Source organism: Truncatella angustata (genome assembly GCF_020726525.1).
Source record: "Truncatella angustata strain MPI-SDFR-AT-0073 chromosome Unknown BKA67scaffold_2, whole genome shotgun sequence".
Taxonomy (NCBI): domain Eukaryota; kingdom Fungi; phylum Ascomycota; class Sordariomycetes; order Amphisphaeriales; family Sporocadaceae; genus Truncatella; species Truncatella angustata.
The window spans coordinates 536,119-558,712 of NW_025763382.1; the positions used below are offsets into that span (position 1 = coordinate 536,119).

Here is a 22,594-nt window from a genome sequence, read left to right on the forward strand (position 1 = left end):
TAACTAAAAACCAGTCCGTCGCTCAGTAAGTCAATGTAATTGGAAAGAGAAGTTACTCCCTCTGATTGGGTCATGTTGATGACGCAACAGAATCATCGGAGTATTGATGAGCATTGGTCGTAGAACAAAGCAGGCTGGGGGGTTTGCCATACTTCATTTCCGCCACTTTTTTCACAGCTGTTTTCGGAGCTTGTTCCTGTCAATATATATGATACTCAGATTCCGTAAATGGCTCTGGAATTCCGTATGATTGCTTCACACAGGTCAGCCTTCAAACCAATATTATTACCTGGCACCCAGAACGTGTTGTTCCAGTACTATTCTGCAGTGTCAAGGAAGGCAAAAGAGGATCTGGTATAAGCCAATTTACGATATACGTTTTATCTAGCTTGATACGCCCATGCAAACATAGCGATAACATGGGTGATTTGATTGATATTATTGCCAGCTAGTTGATGCAATACTAACTATCTCACCATTGTAAAAACCAACAAATCCTCAACTCTGCTTAGTGTTGGCTGGAACAAAGCCATTATCTGAGAGATACCGATCATTAATTCTTGACCGCTGGGGGATTTTCCGGTTTCAACCCATCTGGGATAATCTTTAATGTCAAGAATTTGTTCCTCACAGAACACGACATCTTTTCTAATGAACTCTGATGCTTCGATCTGGGAATTATTTACCTAATTGCCACATTCCTTGAGTTCTAAATGGTTGAACAGTCTCACAATCTTTTTGAAAAGCACACCGCACCTAGGATTAGGACACTTAAAATTATGTGGTTCAGCGGTGCTTCCCGGAATACGCGATTTATCAGGGGACATTGTAAAATAGTTGGCAAGATCCTTGTGGCGAATTAGTGTGTACAGATGACCAGGCAGGATGTAGCAATCTCCTTTCTCACAATGCTGGAGCATTTCTTTCTTCGAGGGGAACTTCTGCGTGCTTGTCAAACAATGATGTTCGATCTTTGCCGGGAAGTTCTGGTCTGTCGATGAAGTTTAAGACATTGTGGAGACAACACAGCGTTATTGGAAGTCTTGGGAGGCATCGTGGTCAACTGGGGGAGTCTCGTGTGTTGCGCGGTTGCGCCAAACATGATATTCCAACTGTTCTGCCGATGTAAAAGCTTCATCACACTTGATGCAGTAGAAATGAGTGTCCTGATTGGCTTTAACATGTGTTTTGTATGCTTGCTCAGTTGCGAAGACCTTGCGATCAATCGAACACCAGGTGTGATGCTTGTTGGCATGGAACTCATATTCATCCTCCTGAGAAAATATTGTCTTACAAAGCACGCAGAAGTGATGGTCGCTTGGCATGGCCATGAAGTGGTCATGTAACGATTCCAGAGACTTGGTTTCCAGGGAACAGACATCACACCAGGGATGTGCAGTCGATACGGACTTATGGTTGTGAAATGTATCAATACTGTGGTGAACGATGTCTTCAAAGTACAGATTGCATAGGAGGCAGTAATTGTTTTTGTTTTTGTGCTCAGGCTTGTCCCTGAGATGTTGTTGCAGTGCATTTCCATCAACGAAGTTCCAGTCGCACGTACTGCATCTGAAATGCTGGTAGTAAAAGTGTGAAAACAGGTCCTTCTCCTCTGCGAACCATGTAGTACATATCTCGCAATAGGCGTTATATGGGTGATCTGCGCTGTTCCAAATGTGAAGTCTCAGCTCGGCAGCATCTTCGTGTTCCTCTCGACAGATCGCACAATGAGGCATCGTGACTGCCAAGTATCAGTTCTACTGATGATAGAGATGTTTTGCAGCCGTCAATATATGTCAAGTAAAGAGATTTATCAAGTAGCAGTATGTTTAGATGAACCTGACATTGCGGTGTGAGAAATAGACGTGTCAGTGTCACTTACCTACGCACAACAAGGAACAAGTTCGAGACCTGAAGTGGAGACACCAAAGTAATTTTTGCAGTACGTTTATTTATTTATTTGAGAGGGCTGGACTTGCCCGTAGATGAGTGAATGGAGTAACCCTCATAACAAAATGCATATGCTATGAAGCACAGATCCGCCACATCAGGTGTTAATCCTCTTCGAGCGCCACCATTGGCTGAATTCGCTCTTATCATAGGGTTTCGAAAATTCGCTGAATAAAACCGCCCGTTTATGCTCTTCCAGACACTCATCATAAGTAGTCGATATCTTAAGCACTTCCGTAGCCTTTACTTCATATATTCAGGGCAAGTTCCTAATAGGCCCTCAGCTTGAAGGCTCCATGATCTCGATCTGCTGGATCCCCGCCATTGTCGTTGTCACGTGCCATTTTGTTGGCTGATTGTGGTAATTTAAACTTGTTTGGTGCTCGATGCTTTCCTACTGCCTTGATAATTCTAGATGGTGTTTGAGGTGAGATGGCGATTAGTGAACCCAGGATAGCGAGCGCGCTATCTGGCGGTTTAAATAGTTTTCTAGAGACTGTAATCCAGACCTCCAAAGCTCTCGTAGTCTCTTATTGATTATCTTGCAAGGTACCGTATTATGACAAAGCGGTGCACCAGAGCTACATGTCCAATCATCGTGCGTGCCAGCTGAGTTCCTGTGTGCAATTTAACCACCCATGAATCCGTGTCGGCCATTTGATGCTAACTTGAGGTGGAAGTTCAGGAAGGTGCAGGGAACGGGTATTGGGCTGTCAGCGATTCGGATAGGAAGAACACCAACGATCTAATCCTTCTATAATAGCCTTTTGTTTTAGAAGTGTCCTTCGACGCTCACTGCTGGAATTATGTGAGTAGTTAGAGTCTACCTGGGTACTAGAAAGAAGTCAAGACATGAGAGGACTCGAATTGACCACTCATACATCAAGAATAAGCTTCCTGCTTGGTATTTGCTTCCATGTTGGACGCAGCGATGATGAATAGTTGATTCTATACAGTGATCTTCGCCTCACTTTTCGGCCCTCTGATGCCAAAGATCGTACTGCCCACTCTGACCTCGCCTGAGCCCATGGAGATGGCTCCTTCAAAATCCTCACTCATACCCATGCTCAATTCCAGCTCCTTCTTGCCTTGCAAGCCCAATTCCTTGGCCACTAAGTCCCTCTGCTCCCTCAAGCACACAAAATCTTCGTTCTCGTTTTCCGGCGTAGTCTCTTTGCTCCGCGCAATTGCACCGATGGTCATAAGTCCGAGAAGATTCAGATTCGGGCACTCGTTTATGACGAGCTTGCATAGTTCTACCGTGTCCGCACCAGGCGAACATCCGGACTTTGAGTCTTCGCCGGACGTGTTCACCTGGATGTGGATGTTGAGCTTGGGAACAGGTGTCGCAGGATATGCTGACGATATCAGCTTGCCACGGTGCTCGTCCAGCAGCTGTGCCTTCTTGGCAGTGTCGACACTGGACACGCAGAAGAGGTTTGGTATCTTAGCTAGGTTCTTGCAGTGACCTAGATATTGTGTTGGTGGAAAGAGTCATGGAGGCGTCTGAAAGTAACCTACCTGACTGCAGACCCCCTATAAAATGCCATTGAATACTCTTTGGAAGCAACTCCGCCTTCTGGCTCAGCTCTTGGGCATAGTTCTCTCCAAAGTGCAAGTGCGACGTTGGCGGTTGTAACAGTGCCAGAATGTCATTTGCAGGCTTCAGCTTTGAGACGGCAACCAATCGAACCTAGCGTGCGAAGATTTTAGTAGACTGCCGTGTATACACGATGTTTGGAGAAGAAAATGCCATTGGCCGCCCGGAGGAGGATGGCAAGAAGAGGAGTTCGGCTTACGGTGCTGCCCTTAGCAACGGAGGTGATGCGCTCACTGACACTGTTGAGCTGTGAGATCAGAGCTTTGGCTCTGGATGGATCGACCTTCATTTCTGTTTCTTCGCTCATCTCAAAGTCAAACAGTATAGGGCAAGCCAGGGTGCTGTGGCGGTCAATTACAGGCTCAATTTGGGCTGATTTGATTTGATTTGGTTCGATTTGCCGTTCATGTAAAAAGCCGTGATTCTTCTTCAACAAGCTCCGAACAGCGCCGTTTGCATCATAAAATTCGGCCCCGCCACCCGGACTGTCTTGAAAGTAGTGACGGATGCTGCCGAGGATCGTTGCATGTTCCATGACGTGGGGCAGATGAGGATAAGTGTCCCAAATCTGTCCCAAAAAGTTGCTTTCGACCTTTATCTGGACTCTTATCGTGATCTGAGAGCAGATCTCATCACAGCCAGTAATGCTTTTTATTATCCATTAGCTTTTGAGGTGTCTCTTAGACTTGTCACTAATAATCTGAGTTGATAATAACCGAATATCTGTATTATTCACTGCATCGCGCATGCTTAGTTGAGCAAACCTCAGTCGCAACTCCCAACGCCTGTCATGTCCGACGATCCTCTCCTCACTTCTCTTTGCGGAATATGCCACATACGAGACCCGAAATACAAATGCCCACGATGCGGTGCTAAAACATGCTCGCTGGCATGTGTAAAGAAGCATAAAAATTGGTCATCCTGTACCGGCGAGCGCGACCCTACCGTCTACATCCCGCCCGCCGAACTACGAACTGATCGCGGCATCGACCACGATTACAATTTCTTACATAAACTGGAGCGCAAGGTCGAGCAGGCCGAGAAGGAGTTCACCGAAGAACGAGGAATATTGCCCCAGCGAGAGCGGGACACCCGACCGAACAAGCGGGCGAGATTCAGCAAAGGACAAAGTCGGGGAAGGACTACTCTAGGAGAAGGGCTACGACCATGGGCCAGAACAGCGCTCGTACGACTACGCAAACTAGGTATCAACGTTGAGCATGCACCATATGGCATGACTAGGGCAAGGGAGAATAAGACCGCCTATAGCCACAAGCTGCGAGCGATCAATTGGCAAATTGAGTGGCTCCTTTTTGGCTCAGAAGACGCCCCCGCCAGAATTCTCAGCAAGGCGCCAGACACAACACCCCTATACGTGGCTTTCGGAGACTGCCAGTGGCACATACTTAGTAAGGATGAGAGAGAAGCAGAGAAGAAAGTGCAAAAAGCCAAAAGACTGGAAAATGGAGAAGACGAGGACGACGAGCCCGACGTCCAAGGGCTCCAGCGCGCAAACTCGGGGACATGGACCGAGGCCTTCAGCAATTTACAGCTCTCTTCAACCGGAAGATGGAACACGACGACAGTCATGGGGAAGCAGAATTCGAAAGATTCAGGGATACGGCATGACAAGGACAAGTATAAGTTCTTCCTCGGAAACCCTAGGGACCCAGCTAGGGAAGCAAAGAAACTTGTGCCGATTTCTGCGACACACTCTCTGGAGACTATTTTGAAGGGCTTGACGGTAGTTGAGTTTCCTCAGATCTACGTCTTGCCGGCCAACTCAAGCCTTCCTGTCGGATACGTGTTAAACAAGCCGAAGAACGAATCAAAGCCAAATAGCAAGAAACGAAAGAGCGATACGTTGGTGGCATATGCTTCAGACTCGGATTCAGACTCAGACTCGGACTCAGACGCTGGACCCGGCCCCGATATCGGGCCCAGCTCTAAGGAAGAGGGCGAGGTCCGGGAAGATGGGGGAGGGAACGCAAGTGAGCCTGAATTCGAGTTTGAGAACGAAGAGCAACGTGCAGCATTCTTAGCAGCGTACCAGGCCAACGCAGGGGCAGACGGCGACGATACCACGAGCAGTTCCGGTTCTGACTCGCCGGATGATTCCCCAGATATGGATGTAGATTAGTGCTTCACGCGGCGTGGTGTTTGTGGCCTACTAGGATACCCTGTATTATTATCATCCAGCCAGTAAATAGCAAGAAATCCCACCTGGATTGTTCTGAGGTGGCCGGTTGCACTGTGCTGGTTAGAGACAATCATGAATGTATGTGCAGGTGCGCAACGGTAGGTGCTCGGATGTGAAGAAGACAAGGCAGAACAGGTGGGACTGGATGTTGTTAGTATTTAGCAGTTACTTTCGAGGAGTGATTGAACCCCTGGTGCAGTCAGATACTGGTATGCGCCAACTGGCAAAATATCTCAACGCTTGCCGACAGCTGTGATCTTATTAACTTGGGCGACGACTTCCACTAGACTACCACTAACTTACAGAGTAACTTACAGTAACTAGGTCTCTCTCTCGGTTTCACTGTAAAAACAAACAATCAAACAGAAGCAGTTTGGGACCTGAAGCTTGAGCAAGCTTGAGCACAAGCTTTGAGCCTTGTGAGGTCAGCAACTGCCTGCATCCCCCCGCTTCCCAGATTTCTCGATTTCTGGCCATTAGCCATTCGAATTTGACTTTCAGCCTCTTTCGGTCGCAGATCATTTAGCATTTCTGGTTCGTCACCTTACTCGTGCGCGTGCGCCCGGCGAATGTGCATTGGCATTATTCCCACATCAACTATTCCGTATACCAATCAGCATTTACAGCTCCCACGACAACCCATTCGTCCTCAATTCTACCTCTCAAATAAAAAAAAATAAAAAACATCGGAATCACCTGAGTTCTTTGCGCACCGAGCGCACAAAACACAGCCAACATGTCTGAATTCCTCGGGTACGACCACCTTTCCCTCAACCTGCAAGAGCTTGCCCAACCCCCCCAGTAGCTTCGAAGCTACAGCTCAGTTACGTTGTGTTGTGTTGTGTTGCGTTGACTTGAGCTGCCTTGCGTTGCTTCCCCACAAACTGTCCGCTTTGCTTTGATTCGGGTTGATTTGCATATAGCAAATATTCACCTCCATGTTCACATTCATGTGCACATCCTCGTTCACATTCACGTCGTACTGACCTGCCCGCCTCTCTCTAGTTCACGAATATCACTCATCTCCAAGAGCGACATCCGCTACTCTGGTGTACTCCACGAGATCAATTCCGAGGAGTCAACCGTATCACTCGAAAATGTCAGGTCATTCGGTACCGAAGGCCGCAGGGGGAAGCCTGAGGAGGAGATCTCTCCCTCTGACCAGGTCTACGAGTACATTGTCTTTCGCGGCAGCGATGTGAAGGACCTGCGCATCGAGGAAACCGCCCCCGCCAAAGAGAACAAGCCTCCTGTTATGCCCGATGACCCTGCAATTGTTGGCGTAAGTCTTGCACCTCATCCCCCCAACCAATGCCTCATGTGTGCTCTATATGACGAAACATTTCCGGATGTAAACCTACTTGTCATCTGAAGCGCAAAAATAATGTTGATATTTTCCGTTGCCTTCCTTCTGATCCAACACGCACACCTGTTCTCCCTAATCCCTAAACACCTAACTTGGAATCATGTGCTAATTTGATTGCCTCGTTCCCAGGCAAGAGCTCGTCCTGTCGGCCCTCAAGGCCCTCAAGGCCCTGTCCCCGGCCCGCAGAACCCTCCTGGCGGTTTCAACCAACAATCGCCTTTCCAGCAACAACCGCCTTTTTACCCTCCGGGACCTGGTGGACCATGGGGAGGCCAAGGTGGTCCTGGCCCCGACCCTCGATTCGGTGGCATGCCCTATCCTCCTCCACCCGGCTGGTTCCCTCCCGGGCAAGGCTTCCCTCCTGGCCCTCCTGGTCCTTTCAACCCTTATGGATACCCTCCCGCGGGACCTCATGGTCACCCTGGTGTGCCTGGACCCAACATGGGAGGCCCGCCTCAGCAGGATAAGCCCGCCCCCATTGGTGCTGGCGCCGCTCCTGGGCCTGACAAGTCTCGGTCTATTGCGACTTCTTCGCAAGAGCTTGCCGGTGAGCACAGACAAGCCGGACAGCCCCCAAACCAACCCGCAACTGCTTCCGCGCCTACGCCGCCGGTCGATTCGAAACCCTCTGCCGCTGAGGTAAAGGCTACTGCCGAGTCGTTGGCCGCGAACGCACCGGCCAAAGGCCCACAACAACAGAGAAATAACGCGCCGACTGGCCCTAGAAACAACCGAGTACAGCCCGCTGTCCCATTCCCAAACGCTATTCTTCAGAGGGGCTCAGGGCCACAGGGCATTCCTCAAACTGCTGCCGTGGCAGCAGCTGTAAAGCCAGCAGAGCCGGCCAATGCACCAGTCACGGCCGCTTCCCTTCGAGATGCAACGCAGCAGGCTAAGGCAGCAGTTGCAGTAGCCATGGCCAAGCTTGATGCTACCAACGCAGGCTTTGCTGGGCCCTCGGCGAACGGCACAGGGAACGCTGTTGACAACCTCGCCAGCCGGGTGGACGAGATGAGAGTCAATGCCACCCGAGGAGGTCCCAACCGGGGTCGTGGCCGTGGTGGCAATCGTCAGGGAGGCAACGCCAAGGTTGAGGTCCCGGACGCAGATTTTGATTTCGGCGCCGCCAACGCAAAGTTTAACAAGCACGACCTTGTCAAGGAGGCCATTGCCAGCGGCTCACCTTTGGAAGAGGTGCCAACTGGTGTTACCCCCGAGCTTGAGGAGGCTCCCAGTAGCGAGACCGCGCCTCCAGCATATAACAAGACCACGTCTTTCTTCGACAACATCTCCAGCGAAGCCAAAGACCGTGCCGACAGCAGCGGTCCAAAGCCTGGTGGCCGCGAGTGGCGCGGAGAGGAACAGCGCAAGAACATGGAGACTTTCGGCCAAGGAAGCGTTGATGGCGGTTTCCGAGGTGGTTACCGCGGCCGTGGTCGTGGTCGAGGCCGTGGTCGTGGTGGACGTGGTGGTTTCAGACCTAGAGGTGAGAGCCAGGGCGCGCCTCAATAGTCTAGGTCCACGTAACGGAAGGGCATGGACATCAGACACGCCTTTGTCAACGAAACTCGAACGGTGTGCCCGTTCTTTTTGTACAGCTTGTAGCATTACGACATCATATGAGGTTGCTTACGAGGATCACAAAATGAAAAGGCGTCAGGTGGTTTTGATGGTGGCCGAGGATTTGCCAAAGGCGACTGGGATTGAACATATACACGCCGGTCCGTATTTATTGGCTTGATGGCGATCTTCCTTACCAAAGCGGTCGGTTTGAACGCATAGCTCATGCAGCGTTCTCAAAAATAAAAGCCACAAACCACACAAACCAGTCGGTACAGAAAACGATTCGTGATAAACAATGGCTTGAAATTGCTGTGGCCTCCACATGACACCCATGCTGACTTGGGCATCAGTGGCTTCCATTGATGTGCCGCACAGATGAAACGACTATATACCTGCTGTTATAAGTTTATGATGCTTTTCTACTCCCAATCTGTCATTTCCGTGAATATTACATAGTTCAGAGCTGTGACGACTGAAGCTAACCCCGAGGCATTAATCTGAACCCTCTGAAGCGGCTGCGCTGATCATCATATATTCCTCTGATTTAGACAGATCTAACAGATACACCACGGTTATCCTGTCCGTGGCGAACCATCCCTGTCTGTCTGATCCGTGGTTATCCTGTCTCAAGGGGCGTAAAAGCGTTAATATGTGACTGTTTATCATATTTTGCTACCTTTGAGTCAGACATGCTGCAGCACGCAGGAAAGGGTATATCACAAGTTTCGAAGAGGAAGGTGGATGTCGCTCCGCGTCTTGTAGTTTCTCTACTGTCACCAGAGGATGTGGTTCCTCCCACTGCTTCATAAATCCCGGTTTGTTGGGTGATTGCTTGCAGTGATTCAGATGCAGTTTTGGTTATGTGGCTTGACACTCCAATGATTGTCTACCAAGCCACCCTATAAATTTCCCAAAATTTGATGGTTTTCTATAGAGGGGACATATTCTTCCCTCCAAAATAACTGAGACTCAAGCGTATAAAACACCAACAGAAATCAGCGGCTTGTATTACCAGTTACAATCACCACCATGTCCAACACGAGCCACAACCACGATACCAAGCTAGAGCCCGCCAGCTTTAAAAGCGGCTCGAGCAGCAGCAGCGGTAGCGGCGTGCTTCACGTCTCGCGGGACTCTACCGTCGGTGGCGACGGGGGTGAGTTTGCAGTCACCGCACCCTCCGAGATACCCATTCCCGACGATAGGGAGAAGCACCTGAAGAACCACCGCCCTTCACCTTCTCCATCGATATCGTCGAGTTTTATACACCAATCCCTCTCTCACACTCCTTCTAACGCGTATGCCACGTGGGAGGAACTCCTTGATGGCGGAGACCTGTTCCGGGAGATAGAGGAGCTCAAACAGAAGCTACACAGCAGACAGGCCCTGCTGAACGACCTTACGAACTACGTGATGGTGTTTACGCAACGGCAGGCTATGAGCGAAGCCAGGATCGGTTATCTCGAACAGAAGGAGGCGTACCAACATGAGAGACTCACGAGGATGGAGCTGTTGGTTGATGGCTTGATCGAGGAAAGAAGGCCGTACGGCTTGTCGAGCCGTTTGCCAGGCCGTTGCTCGTGCGGACTCATTTCTTCTTTCGACGAAACCAGTGACCCACATGCTTGAGGGGCGTCGCTAATTAGCATGATTTGATGGTTTATGAGTTCCGATGGTTGGTCGAAGCGATCCTACTAGTACTCAACTCAACACAACTAGACGTCACATCACTTGGCGTTGTTTACCTATGCGTTACATGACATGGTGCAATAGATATGTGGTGAAAAGCAAGAAAAAGGATGTATTTGTTTTCGTGTCATTATCAGTCAAACAGATGCCAAACTATGCTAGACGGCTAACACATTTTTCAAGTTGACGCTTGGGAATGCAGTATATATAATGTTTTGGACGTTGCCGATGACACACGCCGATCGGGTTACATCATCGCCAGTCAAGGGATTGCCCCACCATAGAATTCCTCATCCCACCAACATCACCATATTACCGCCTGCAATTTATACTTGCGCAACAGAGTTCCCGGGAATCAAGGTATCTGGGACAGCTACTCAGAACTCTGCAGTCGTTATTTCTTTTTGTCTCGACGTAACTTCTCATCGATTCCTGTCATCATGTCGAGCAGACAGCTTCGCAAGCTGCAGAAGCAAAGAGAGCTTCAAGCTCTGGAGAACCCAGCGTCCGAGAGTGAGAGTGAGGAAGAAGTGCCTATCGCAAAGCCCAAGCCAAGCGCATTTTCTGGGTTTGCAGCGCTGGGTGGTGGCGACGATAACGACGATGATGATAATAATAACGAAGACGACGAACCCGAACCCGAACCGCAGAAAGATGAGCCGGAGCGGGTAGAGACACCGAGGCCGTCAGCTAAGAAGAGCAAGAAAAAGAAGAAGAAGGCCAAGAAGACCGCCGATGAAACACCTACAAGACATGACATGAAAGCAAAGGTTCCATCGGCGAAAGCCGACCAAGAGGATGAGATTGAAAAGGCACTCCGCGAGCTCAACCTCAAAGCGCAAGTCGCTGGTGGTGCCGATTCTGGAACAAGTCCCGAGTCTATAGCCTACGAACGAATTTGTGACCTTCTACGCATCAACACGTATCATCTCAAGGTCCTCAACGAGATGCGCAACTTATTCGGCAAAGACGCCATGGAAGCCGCACGGGCCGAAGAACAGGAGGAGGAGCAGAATCGCACTCGCCGGCGTGGTATGCAGCAGCTACGACAAAACGTGGACCTGGAAACTTACCTCAAGGGACTGCCGGGCAAGACGTTGCCAGAAGTCACCCTGCGAAGAAATCCTTTCTTACCTGGCAAAGAGACCTGGCCACGCGCACCTGCGGACGGCCTCACCATGAGGCAGATCAAAGACGGCACTATCGACACCAAGTGTGGAACGATCGAGTTCGGATTTGCGCATGATGATAACTACGACGCTCAGGAGTCACAGTTCTTTCAGCTTGTGCAGATGTACGATCCGATGCAGCTGGTGCACTTCCTCCACCGTCATCCGTACCACATCTCCAGCTTGATCCAAGTCAGCAAGGTAGCAAAGCAGGACCAGAACAACGCCCTTGCCGGTGATCTTTGTGAAAGAGCGTTGTTCACTTTTGGCCGAGTGTCGATATCGGCCTTCCGCCAAAAGTTGGAGGAGGGTAAGGCCAGACTTGAGTTCAGGCGGCCAGAGAACCGCCAGTTCTGGTTGGCAGTATACCATTACCTGAGGAGCTTGACGATGAAGGGCACATACAGGACTGCTCTGGAGTGGACCAAATTGCTTTTCAGCATGGATCTCAGTGATCCATATGGGGTCATCCACTTCATGCATCCCCTGGCAATCCGTGCCCACGAGTCCAAATGGTTCATTGAATTCTGCGATTCCGAAGCTTTGGACCATTGCGATACCGCACAGGACTACATAAGACAGACTCTCGTATTGGCGCGTCTCCAACAGAAGGACGCTGCGGGTGCGAAAGCACTGGCCGTTGAGGGCATGGAGAGGCTGCCGTGGCTATACAGCGCAATCTTCAAAGCGCTGAACCTCGATCTGCCACGTGCTATTTGGGGCATGGAACCGCGCGATGAACACGAGCAGCTCTTCACCGAGCTTTATCTGCACCAAACCAAACAGTTATGGGATAACCCGCAAGCCACCGGACTACTTAAGGAAGCTGCCGCACTCGCACAGAAGCCTGCTCTATCATCCCTACCTGTGTCACCGGTTGCCGGTCGTAACGTTGGACGGTTTGTTTACCTGGACAACACACCCGCTTTGATGGGGTTGGTGCCTGGGGGTATGCTACACGGATTCCCGAACTGGGATTTTGACCCTCTACCACCGGCGAAGGAGGAAAACATCTTCAGCTACGAGTCACAAAGTCTTCCGTGGAACCCGGATCGTCCAGCTACTGGCGGGGCGTCTGGCGCACGCGGACTTGATCTCGCTAATCTTGGTGGACGCGACGGTTTTCTACGTGTACTTAATCAGGCACGACAACAAGGTGCGCCTGTTGAGGTTCTCCAAGCGTTGGAACAGGCCATGGCAGGACAAGACATCGGTGGCAACGGCGACGGCGATTTCGTGGATAACACAGGCGATGAGGGTCAAGATACCGATGGTGATGATGACCCGGACGCTCTTGATCAGAGGGGGCTGTGGCAGAGTTTCGTCGATATGATAATGCCATTGCGATACTCCCAGGGTGATGATCTCCCAGCAGAGCTTGATCAGATTGACGGGCTTGCATCAGATGAGCTTCAACAAACACCTGGCGGCTGGGTTGATAGCGACGACGAGATGCCTGCTCTTATCAGGGAGCATCTGTCGGAGGATGAGGGAGAGGATAGTAACAGCCACGGGAGACGGCAGCCCACAGTACAGGATGACTCTGATGATGAAATAGCTCGGCGCCAACATTAAGGAGGGGCAAACCGAGTGTTCTGTGTGTAGTAATCAGTAATCGCAGAACTAGGCTGGTTGGCATCAGCATGCCAAGTGCTCGGTGCACACAAGCAGTCTGCAGCAAGGCCACGTGTATCTCAGGTACGATGCAGATCAATAGATATGGCCCGCATGTTATCCATGTAAATATTGAACAAATATTGAACAAGTATTGAGAGGACGCCATTATCTAACGTAGTGTGCTATGTAACTACATACATGGATCTTGTACCCACGTTAAATCTCTAAAGTGACGCTTTTAATAATGGAAGCTTCACTTGGCAAGTGAAACGAAAGCGACTCTGGTCATCAAAAAAACGCAAAGGATCATTTCCCAGCCGTACCATGACCTAAGCAAGGCCAAGCTTCGCGCTTCGTGCCATGCCAAGCGTACAGATTGAAAGCATCTGGGGGGACCACGCAAAACGCAATGAAGAGCAGGGTGAGTTTCAAAGCCAGCCCCGGTACCACATGAGCAAGTTTCATGTGTTAGTTCAAGCCAGAGTAGCACGCAAGCTTCGGCGTGGAAGTCGTCAGTGTGTTCAGGGAGATAGAAACACAGTGCTGCTCACTGTAGACTGCTGTTACGGAGTGCTTTTGGTGCTTGTTCTGCTCCTTAAATACCCAGCTGGAGGTTAGCTCAGTATCACACAAGGTTCTATCAGCTACATTCCAGGGTCCGGACACAGTGCGGCGCATGTCTGGTGGAACCGAAACGTGATTGGCGGTCTCGGGAACTAAGCTTAGCGATTTGTGCGGCGGGGTATTAGCGTTGAGCTGAGTTGATACGTGATTGCTCATCCCATCCCACCAAGCTGCAGCGTGTGGCGGGTTGGCCTCTCAGCGCGAGTCCCTTATTGTCGGCTCACTGTAAACTTGCTCAATTAATAATACTGCTGACTTTCGGAACAAAGACACCGAAACCTATATAAAGACACTTTATTGATTACCCACCCGCTCCCCCTGGGTGAATCTCGTCTTCTGGCTGAAAGTGAAACCACGCGACGACCGTCCATATAAATTAACACTCACAAACCACGAGACCGTTCTTTTCGACGCCCTAAAAGGAAAACCCCCTGCATCTCTGTGACCCCATCTCACGACAAACAACCACCGACACACAAGACACAATGAGCAGCAAGACCTACAAGTTCAACGTCAGCATGAGCTGCGGCGGCTGCTCCGGCGCCGTTGACAGAGTGCTCAAGAAGCTCGACGGTTAGTTTGGCTCCCCCTCGCTATCTGCAGCTGCCCAATGTCCAGGAGGCGCACCTTCCCCACTGCCCTCCTCTCTGCCCACCCAATGAGACGGATATCCTCTCTTGTCCTGGTCCAGGTTCGCTAACACGGTGATGATTTTCCGCCTGGAATAGGAGTCGAGTCATACGACGTCTCCCTCGAGAAGCAAGAGGCCACCGTCGTTGCCAAGCCCGAGCTCGAATACGAGACCGTGCTCAAGACCATCAAGAAGACCGGTAAGAAGGTCAACAGCGGCGAGGTCGACGGTGTCAGCCAGAGCATTGAGGTTGCCGAGTAAAAAGCAGCAAGGCCCCAGAGATATGAGAGGCAGTGTACATTGGAGGGAAAGGGGCAAGACGCCGCAACGAGAACTAGAAGAAGGACAACAGAGGTCCGATGGCACCTTGGGCATATAGCGGATGAAATAAAGCGTCATGATTTTCGGTTAACCATGCTTGTGCCCTTGCGTGTTTTTGGGGCGCTCGGATTGTTCCCAAGCCGGCTTTCCAAGGTCGTGAGGTCCTCAGATGTCTGGAGACGTCGCGCCGATAGATTGTTGGCAGTGTCTCGTCCATGATTTACTCGTTTGCATGTACATTTGTGTCAGACTTATGGCCTGCCGTCTATGCCGAGCTGGGATTCTGTCTTCGTTCAAACTCATCTACCCCACAAGGATTCCGATATCATCAGATTCGCGGGTGGCCTGGTCTTGCATCGATTCACAAAACTGTCTAGCACACACCTCGTTTAAGGCGATGCGCCGGCCCCGGATTCCCCGTAAAGGACACTCAAGGTCAGGAAGGGTTTATCGATCCTTGCTCGACTTGCTAGGGCTCACTGATATATGTAACGAACCAGTCAAGCTTCCAAGGCAGACGGCCAGGAGTCGGATGTAGAGATTGTAAAGATCGCTTGATGGGGTTATCAAAGATATCCATGACATGGACAGAAACATGCTGCATGACCAAGGCAGTGCCTTTGAACTAATTACAAGCTCGGCTTTCGATGCAAGCTTGATTTTCCTTTTTCTTCTTCTTTTAAGCAAGTATATGTACGACATGACACCAATAATGGGAACCCAGTTTACACAAGGCAGCAACAGGGTTTTCCCCGGATAACAAAAGTGCATATCCCTGTTTTGCAAGACAACCAATGGCTTCTCTAGCATTCCTGAAAGTGCTTGGTTCTCACTTACCCTTTGAATTATGAGCTCTTTGGTCCTGGACTAATAAGGCTATATTTCTAAGTCTGCAGACATAAGAACTAGTAGAACTCTGGCACCCAGGAGATCTACAGCTTTTACTGCATAAATGCATTTTAGGACTCGTGACATCAGACGAGATAGCAGAGCACAACGACATCATCATCATCATCGTCGTCATCGAGAAGAGGACGCTGAGCCGTAAGAGGGCGAGGCTAGTTCCACGCGGTTCATCGCCTGCCTCTCGCCCGACTCGACCGACCAGAGATGCCAGGCGGAGTTCTCGCAATTGTAGAAGACGGGACTCTGGTAGTGGTGATGCGTTTGGTCGTTCCCACCGTCACTAAAGCCCTGTTTTGCTGACCAATCATGGGGGACTGCTGTGGAAAATCAGTGACGGCATTGTAGGATTGATAGGGGAGAATGTAACGTTCGTATTGGTGTTAGATAGTGTACAGTATCATGGCAGTGAATGCTGAGCCACAATGCAGCATATCAATTCTGACCTTGGTCTATGAAGTCATACATGGACAAATCGGCCATTTCTTCTGGAGTTGCGGCAATATCACAGTTTGGTGACTTCTCTCGACTCACAGTTAACATCGGATTTCTACTCCCGCTTAATATACTGCAGTTATTGGAATAGCATATGTGGTTCGACACAAATATACGGGAGCGCTCGCCGGCATATTGATAGATATCGGCTTCTCTAGCCATTTTACGCTCGTCCTAAGTCGCGGGAGATCTGCTCTTTTTCATGTTCCTCGGTAAAGGGTGAAGAGATTCCCCCTTTCGTTATATTACAAGGGAAAATAGCGCATAACCTTAGATAACTTTACTTCAACTTTAATTTATACGCATTTAAAATTTACCCTTTCATTGGTTTTTTGCTGATTTGTAGAATATAACATATAGGTATTTATTAGCTTTATAAGCATACTGTCGGTTTAGTGCTTGATTATATATACTTGATTGAGATTGCATACTAATATTATATTCACTATTTCCAACGATTACGAGCACATACGACCATAGCTCTCAGAAAGCTCGGCATCCCGTCCGCTCTGCCCTAGATAAACTGAGAAGTGCCGGATTAGTACTCAGGTGGGTGACCACTGGGGAATCCCTGGTGTTGTATGTTTTTGTTTTTCTATATCTACAAATTTTTTCTTTCTCCCAAGGATTTGTCTATCTGTACATCACTACAACGCCCAACCACCACATACGAACATAGCTCCTAGAAAACTCGGCATCCCGTCCGCTCTGCCCGAGATAAATTGGGAAGCGGTCCTTTGTCTACTAATATCTATGGGAGACGGGTCTCTCTTTGGCGGGCGCGGGCGCACGGATCTTCTTTGACGATACGGAGCACTGACGGTTCTGTGTTACCGTTTTTTGGATCCGGTCCGGTGCCGTTGTGACGGCTTTTTATACTTACGTCCCCTCTTTTTTATCGCTGGTCGTCTTACTCCTTCCCCTTTCCGAGAATTGCCAGGCGCGCGTATGTATAGCGCTGATTTGTCGGATCACGCGGCCAGCTCACTTTGCCATGACCGGGACTCTTGTTTAGCTGCCGGTTGCTTTTGTCTCGCTAACGTATTCGCTTTCAGGATCGCTGGCGTCCCGTGGTTGGTATTTATTTAGCTTCGCTACACGCTCCATCCCATTTCACGGTTACTATATTTATTCATACAGGCGCCCTTAGTCTTATACTATACTGCCCGTTGGCGAATGTGTATCAGACTATATCAGCATGTAGGCACCCGTATTCCACAATAGTTTTCCGAGATTAATTGATAAAATTTTCTAATTTCTTCAAAACCATCTGTTTTCCTAAATACATATGCACTTATAGATCTTAAACTCTCTCTAAGCCCGGATGAATTATTGTCAGCGCCTGTGCCTCGTAACCTGTTTATAGTGTAACTTATAAGTCGCTAAGTTAGCAGCATCTTCATCTCTTAGCGGCCATGTGACCATACGGTGCACGCTAGCATTATCATCTATATATCTCTGAGTGAAATGGCAGCCGTTTCTATCCATTGGCTCAACCGGAGCGCGATTATAGCCAGTAGGACGGTCTTGGGGATGATAGATCACCCCCGCACGTCCTTAGATTCTGTCCAATGGTATTAATGCCCGAAAAGGGGTTGGATCATTCAAGGAAGACTGTTAAACGCGAGCCCTATTGTTGGACGTACTCTGCATTGTTTATTTGTCGGAGGGTAGCTCTACGCCTGTCTATATCGAAGCGAGCGGCAAGAGGAACTTCGTAGAGCGTCCTATCGTTCCTATTCTCAAACTGATGGAAGTTCTGTCCGTGAGGCTCGTCATTGCGATATATAGCCGGGTAATATCCCCAGGGTTGTCTTCTTGAATGTGGAGCCCTGTCGACATGCTGAGCCAGCACTGACATTGGGATTGTCCCTCGGGGAGTCTAGTATTGCTGTATTTATAACTGCTCGTTTGCTGTAATACAGTACTATAGGTCGATATAACGTGAGCAAACACTTACTATGTTACTTGACTCATTATCCGAGTTTCTTCGTGGGCCACTTACAGCTATACCACGATGTGGATCCATTTAGATGTCACGAATTCTTGTGTGAGAAAGAGTGGAGCCTAATATTTGGGTTAAGAAGAGTTAAGACAATGAGTAAAAGGTATCATGCTTGAGATAATCATTCCTAGGATCTGGCGTACAGCTTCCAGAATTTCTCGCTCAAACAGAAAATCCAGCTTTTATCTTCGAATCAATCTAGTCTTTCTTTAAACCTTGTACCTTCTTTGTTACATGAACAGTTAGGAAAGAAATAGTCGGTACAGGTTGCAGGCTGGTGAAGTTGGCTGCAACTGGCGTTTCGGAGTGGCGCAATGGAACGGCCAACATTTGCGGCCATGGCTAGGAGCAACGCCGTGGCGGGATTGGGAAGCACTGGATCCTGGGTGGTGTGCTAGTACTGTGATTTCAAGGCCGATGTGTTTTGCTACCGGGTTTTTGATTTTCTAGGCATGACCAAGGGTGTCGGGGTTGGGAAAGGGGTGGGAGGCGGTTATAGCGGTTGGAGGACAAAAGGAGCGGGTATACGCCTCGGGTAGCCGCAAAAAAAGAAAGTCCTTTGGTGATTCGTGGAGGCTAACGATGGTATCGTGAGGTTAACCTGCATATGCGCGCGGCAGCAGAAATCATATTATCAACCATGGCCCGCACGCTTATACCATACAAGTTGCTCTGATTGGCTTTTCAGGTGTGGTAATGCAGTGGGTGGTAAAATGCACGGCCAGTCAACCCCGCATGACCAGGTGATAAACGATTATGAGCTACGCTAGATCTAACAAAATATATGTGAGCAATTTGTATTTGCTACATTCTTGGAGACCTCAAGTCTTTGCCCTCCCTTTGGTAGCTCTTGAGAGCACTTCCTAAATTCATCGTCTTCTTATTGATCAATAATGTGCCGACAGCAGCATCGCCATGAATAACACAGCAGAACTCCCATCTATTGCCGGCGAAACTTCGCTGTTATCAAAAGCACCATGGCTCTTATATCTAGAGCAAGAGCTTGTTCCAGAATCTTTAAATGATTTCACCGGGGTGGAAGCTAAGATACTAAGTCTCATACGAGATATGCTCCTTTCCATTGCAGCAAGCAACGTCGAGTCAATTGTAGACAACGCCGTTCAGCAGATCCAAAAGTGCTACATAACAAACTACCTGAAGGAAGAGTCTCCAGATAGACAGCAAACTGACCATGGCGCGGAGGGCCTGCTGCATAGCGTGTGCACGTTTGTGTTTGACCTTGCAAGTCAGCTTCCCTACGTCGATGCTAAACACGAGGCTTTAGCACTCCTCTTAGTCGGGCTAAAAGCGAATGCACCGATGGAGTTTAACAACCAAGTAAGAAAAGATCTTTAATATTCTTGGGTAATTTATTTATCTTCTAATATTTGCTAGAATCCACAGCTTATTTATATGAATGGGCCGTTGCTGATGGTATCAGGCGAGGCATGGAATAATTCCCATGGTAAGATACCCCTGCAAATAGAGCGACGGACCCTTGAGTCTAAATTATATTACACTATAGTTGGCGATTACGCCGGAAATGATAGAGATTTAAAAAATAATTGCAGCAAGTCCGTCAACGTTTCGGCCTTCATTGCCCGGCTTTTGAATGAAGGGATGCTGGGTGCTGATGGACTACACTGGGCGGGGCGTGATCTCATGGTTGGCCTTGAGACTGCCGAGTTTGATTCCAAAGACCAGACTCAGGTTTGTCAGGCCACTATTGCCGTATTGTACATCCTGCTTGCGGGTCGTCTAATAGCTCAAGAAGTCAGACAGCCTACGGTAGAATTAACCCATCCATTGACTCGAGGTAGATGGACAATCTGGGCAAGCCGCCTCGAAGATATTTCTCGCGCTGCTCCAGATGATGCCGAGTGGTGTCTTGGATTGGAGGCCAAGAAGGCTCATAAGGGAATGGTCACGCTTTACTCGGAAATCATCCACGAGTATTAAGAATTTTTAGAATCAAAATATAGTACAATCCATGTAATAAATGGTAGACTGACAATCCAACGTTAGAGCTGTCATGAGGTATGCTTGAAAAGGATTTCCTCGGTGCATGGTAGTCATCTTTAAGTACACTTGCATTAAACTTACATTCCCAAGTCATTATCTTCCACAGTGGCTTGAGATAAACATTGCGAGAATTGAAGGCTAGCCTTCCCAAGTAGTGGTAATAGATATGGTTTTAAGTGTTCAGTGTGCTGAGATGATATTTTGCCCGTATATCTTGGCCCGCCTCCTTATCATGCTTCTCCAAGAGTCATTAGCCAAGGACTTTACCAGGTATCATGTAAGGTGCACACCCAGGACATGGGCATTTACAGCCCTAGGCACCACCTAATGTTCAAAGTGGGTGGTCCATAGAGAACACTCGGAAAAGCCCTAAATAAAAAGCCGAAAGCGAACAAAATAATTCATTAGAAAAGGGCTAAGCCGGTACTATAAGAATTTCACAACGTCACTTCATATCACCAGTCTGGGCTGGCCAGGAATAATGTATAGCACTTCGGTTATATACCGCCCTCGTCTACACCCTGCAGTAGGTAACCTCCTCTACTCCCTATCTTTAGCATCCTAGTCAATAGATTATATGATCCCATAGCAAGCAGCTTTAACCCTGATCGACCGCGCAACTATCGTGACACCGAAAGTAAATATGCACTATATATTGCAGTGGTTCAGGGTGTGTAGTAAATACCAGCTGAAGCCCCTAATACCACAATAACCAGTGGGTGGCTATGACTATACATCAAGGCTCACTCTCATTGAGTAACAGCGACTGAGGTGGACTTAAATAAGAAAAGGCGAATAATAAGAGTAGTAATAAGTAACGAAGACTTTCAGCTGGGCTTGTGGCTACGGCAATAGTCGAAAAATAGTGTGTATTGGTAAAGGAATTACGTCTGCGACGCCCACCCTAGAAACCCACCTCGAATAGGTATTCGGCCAGAGCCTGATGAGCCTGATGTGCCTTGGGGAACGAAAGGTCTAAGGTTATATATGTTAGGAGCTCGGGCGACCCGTCCTCCCCCTCCCCCGCGCGCGGTGTTATTAAAAGAAGGCAAATCCGCCCGGCATCAATTTAGTGGCATTCCCAGCTATCCGAGGCCAGAGTTATCCGTGTGGCATTTACCTTTTATCATCCGTTATTATTTAATCGCGGCCTTACCAAATCCGGAGTATCCGTTATAAGAGTAGCCCTACGACAAACCGCTGACCTGCTGCTAACAAATACAATGGCCTATACTTTCAATTACTTCATTATCTTTATAGCCCATACTATATACCTCCAGGTTGCCGTCGCTGACAATTGGCCGGATTGCTAGTGCGTTTCGCTGAGCCGTGCATTGCTTAAAGCGGTATGGGGACGATGGAGATGTAGACCAATCCGTCAGTCAATATTTAAACAATTGGCGTAAGTTGTATAGTTAAAATGGCTGCAGGGAGAAAAAGAAGAAAAGAGACTATTTTTACCTAAGTAATTTGGGCACTTTACTATGGGCGCCGTGGAAACCGCAAAGAGATATAAACAGAAACGGGTTAAAAAATGAAACGTAAAAGGTGCGGTATAAGCTTAAACCAGGTAGATTGAATCGTTTGAGTTTCATTTAGTTATTACCAAGAGATTTTGAACTGGGGTGCTTGGGATGTGAGGTCTCCGTTTTTAGAATACGATTTGTCTGATTTCGGCAATCGTTGCTCCCATAGACAAGACCTTAAAGCGCTGGATTCGTACTCAGCAGCTTAGGTGGGTGACCACTGGGATTCCTCGGTGTTGTATGTTTTTGCTTTTTGCACGAATATATGTCTAGAGAGATATAGGCGCCGTCTTCAGGGCATATGTATCCATGACATAGGAACGACCGTGTGTGCGTGCGTGCGTGCAAAACATAATTATTCTTCGGGTTTTTCGGCAAGCGTCTCGTTTGGTCGGATAGTTGCGACCGATATTGTTGGGCTGCTCTTATTAAGTGTCCTGCAGTGATGATGATTGAAACACCAAGATCGCTAAAGATGCCAATTTGTTGGCTCTGTCAAGTCTGACATATCACTGGTCGCTTAGTGGCGACCTTGTACCAGATGCGGAGCAGAACATCCTTGCTAGTGTTGAGATGTCTCGGATCCGAATATTTAAATGTCATGCTTCCAAATTCATGCTTTGTACATAGTACTCGCCACCTAGAGAACATTCCAAATATTTGCAGCACATATCGATATTCGTCGTTGTCAGAGCAGGCGGTTTACACCAAACACGACAACCAGCACAACAACGTCTGATACTCCAATCCTTCCTGCTGTCCAGCGTTCGGGACAATAGTTGGCCCATAGAGTCAATGCCCACGAAATCCTAACCCTATTGAGGTTGGTCAAGGCTAAAGTTCAACTGGAGATTGATCCTGCGTCACGTGGACCCCTGGCGATCCCAGCCCCGATGGGCACCTCCTACAGGGG

The 22,594-nt window shown here is 48.8% G+C and overlaps 10 protein-coding genes across 10 annotated transcripts; 6 read left to right on the forward strand and 4 right to left on the reverse strand.

Moving 5' to 3' along the window:
- Positions 1-1,031: 1,031 nt before the first annotated feature.
- On the reverse strand, positions 1,032-1,736 carry BKA67DRAFT_672170 (uncharacterized protein; the record flags this gene model as incomplete). The annotated part of the gene is made up of 1 exon (XM_046108711.1): positions 1,032-1,736. The coding sequence occupies one exon, from the start codon at positions 1,734-1,736 to the stop codon at positions 1,032-1,034; it is 705 nt and encodes a 234-aa protein (XP_045960590.1).
- Positions 1,737-2,477: 741 nt separating this feature from the next.
- Positions 2,478-4,033, reverse strand: BKA67DRAFT_551710 (uncharacterized protein). The gene is made up of 3 exons (XM_046101765.1): positions 3,750-4,033; positions 3,472-3,643; positions 2,478-3,419 (listed from the first exon to the last, which is right to left on the reverse strand). The coding sequence occupies exons 1-3, from the start codon at positions 3,855-3,857 to the stop codon at positions 2,899-2,901; spliced, it is 801 nt and encodes a 266-aa protein (XP_045960591.1). The 5' UTR covers positions 3,858-4,033; the 3' UTR covers positions 2,478-2,898.
- Positions 4,034-4,150: 117 nt separating this feature from the next.
- BKA67DRAFT_551714 (uncharacterized protein) lies at positions 4,151-6,120 on the forward strand. The gene is made up of 2 exons (XM_046101766.1): positions 4,151-6,000; positions 6,054-6,120. The coding sequence occupies exon 1, from the start codon at positions 4,341-4,343 to the stop codon at positions 5,688-5,690; it is 1,350 nt and encodes a 449-aa protein (XP_045960592.1). The 5' UTR covers positions 4,151-4,340; the 3' UTR covers positions 5,691-6,000; positions 6,054-6,120.
- BKA67DRAFT_551717 (Scd6-like Sm domain-containing protein) lies at positions 6,121-9,127 on the forward strand. Its single transcript, XM_046101767.1, has 3 exons — positions 6,121-6,503; positions 6,756-7,032; positions 7,246-9,127. Exons 1-3 carry the CDS (start codon positions 6,487-6,489, stop codon positions 8,626-8,628), a joined length of 1,677 nt encoding a protein of 558 aa, XP_045960593.1. The 5' UTR covers positions 6,121-6,486; the 3' UTR covers positions 8,629-9,127.
- Positions 9,128-9,275: 148 nt separating this feature from the next.
- On the forward strand, positions 9,276-10,552 carry BKA67DRAFT_551719 (uncharacterized protein). Its single transcript, XM_046101768.1, has 2 exons — positions 9,276-10,373; positions 10,425-10,552. Exon 1 carries the CDS (start codon positions 9,709-9,711, stop codon positions 10,306-10,308), a length of 600 nt encoding a protein of 199 aa, XP_045960594.1. The 5' UTR covers positions 9,276-9,708; the 3' UTR covers positions 10,309-10,373; positions 10,425-10,552.
- Positions 10,553-10,614: 62 nt separating this feature from the next.
- BKA67DRAFT_551721 (transcriptional repressor TCF25-domain-containing protein) lies at positions 10,615-13,320 on the forward strand. Its single transcript, XM_046101769.1, has one exon. The coding sequence runs from the start codon at positions 10,809-10,811 to the stop codon at positions 13,110-13,112; it is 2,304 nt and encodes a 767-aa protein (XP_045960595.1). The 5' UTR covers positions 10,615-10,808; the 3' UTR covers positions 13,113-13,320.
- A 943-nt stretch (positions 13,321-14,263) lies between these two features.
- Positions 14,264-14,670, forward strand: BKA67DRAFT_654705 (heavy-metal-associated domain-containing protein; the record flags this gene model as incomplete). The annotated part of the gene is made up of 2 exons (XM_046106604.1): positions 14,264-14,351; positions 14,507-14,670. The coding sequence occupies 2 exons, from the start codon at positions 14,264-14,266 to the stop codon at positions 14,668-14,670; spliced, it is 252 nt and encodes an 83-aa protein (XP_045960596.1).
- A 393-nt stretch (positions 14,671-15,063) lies between these two features.
- BKA67DRAFT_153713 (uncharacterized protein) lies at positions 15,064-15,787 on the reverse strand. The gene has a single exon (XM_046095121.1). It carries the CDS (start codon positions 15,538-15,540, stop codon positions 15,178-15,180), a length of 363 nt encoding a protein of 120 aa, XP_045960597.1. The 5' UTR covers positions 15,541-15,787; the 3' UTR covers positions 15,064-15,177.
- A 3,123-nt stretch (positions 15,788-18,910) lies between these two features.
- BKA67DRAFT_551727 (uncharacterized protein) lies at positions 18,911-20,192 on the forward strand. Its single transcript, XM_046101770.1, has 3 exons — positions 18,911-19,471; positions 19,529-19,598; positions 19,659-20,192. The coding sequence occupies exons 1-3, from the start codon at positions 19,049-19,051 to the stop codon at positions 20,090-20,092; spliced, it is 927 nt and encodes a 308-aa protein (XP_045960598.1). The 5' UTR covers positions 18,911-19,048; the 3' UTR covers positions 20,093-20,192.
- A 980-nt stretch (positions 20,193-21,172) lies between these two features.
- BKA67DRAFT_551729 (uncharacterized protein) lies at positions 21,173-22,098 on the reverse strand. Its single transcript, XM_046101771.1, has 2 exons — positions 21,617-22,098; positions 21,173-21,526 (listed from the first exon to the last, which is right to left on the reverse strand). The coding sequence occupies exons 1-2, from the start codon at positions 21,748-21,750 to the stop codon at positions 21,367-21,369; spliced, it is 294 nt and encodes a 97-aa protein (XP_045960599.1). The 5' UTR covers positions 21,751-22,098; the 3' UTR covers positions 21,173-21,366.
- Between the last annotated feature and the right edge of the window lie 496 nt (positions 22,099-22,594).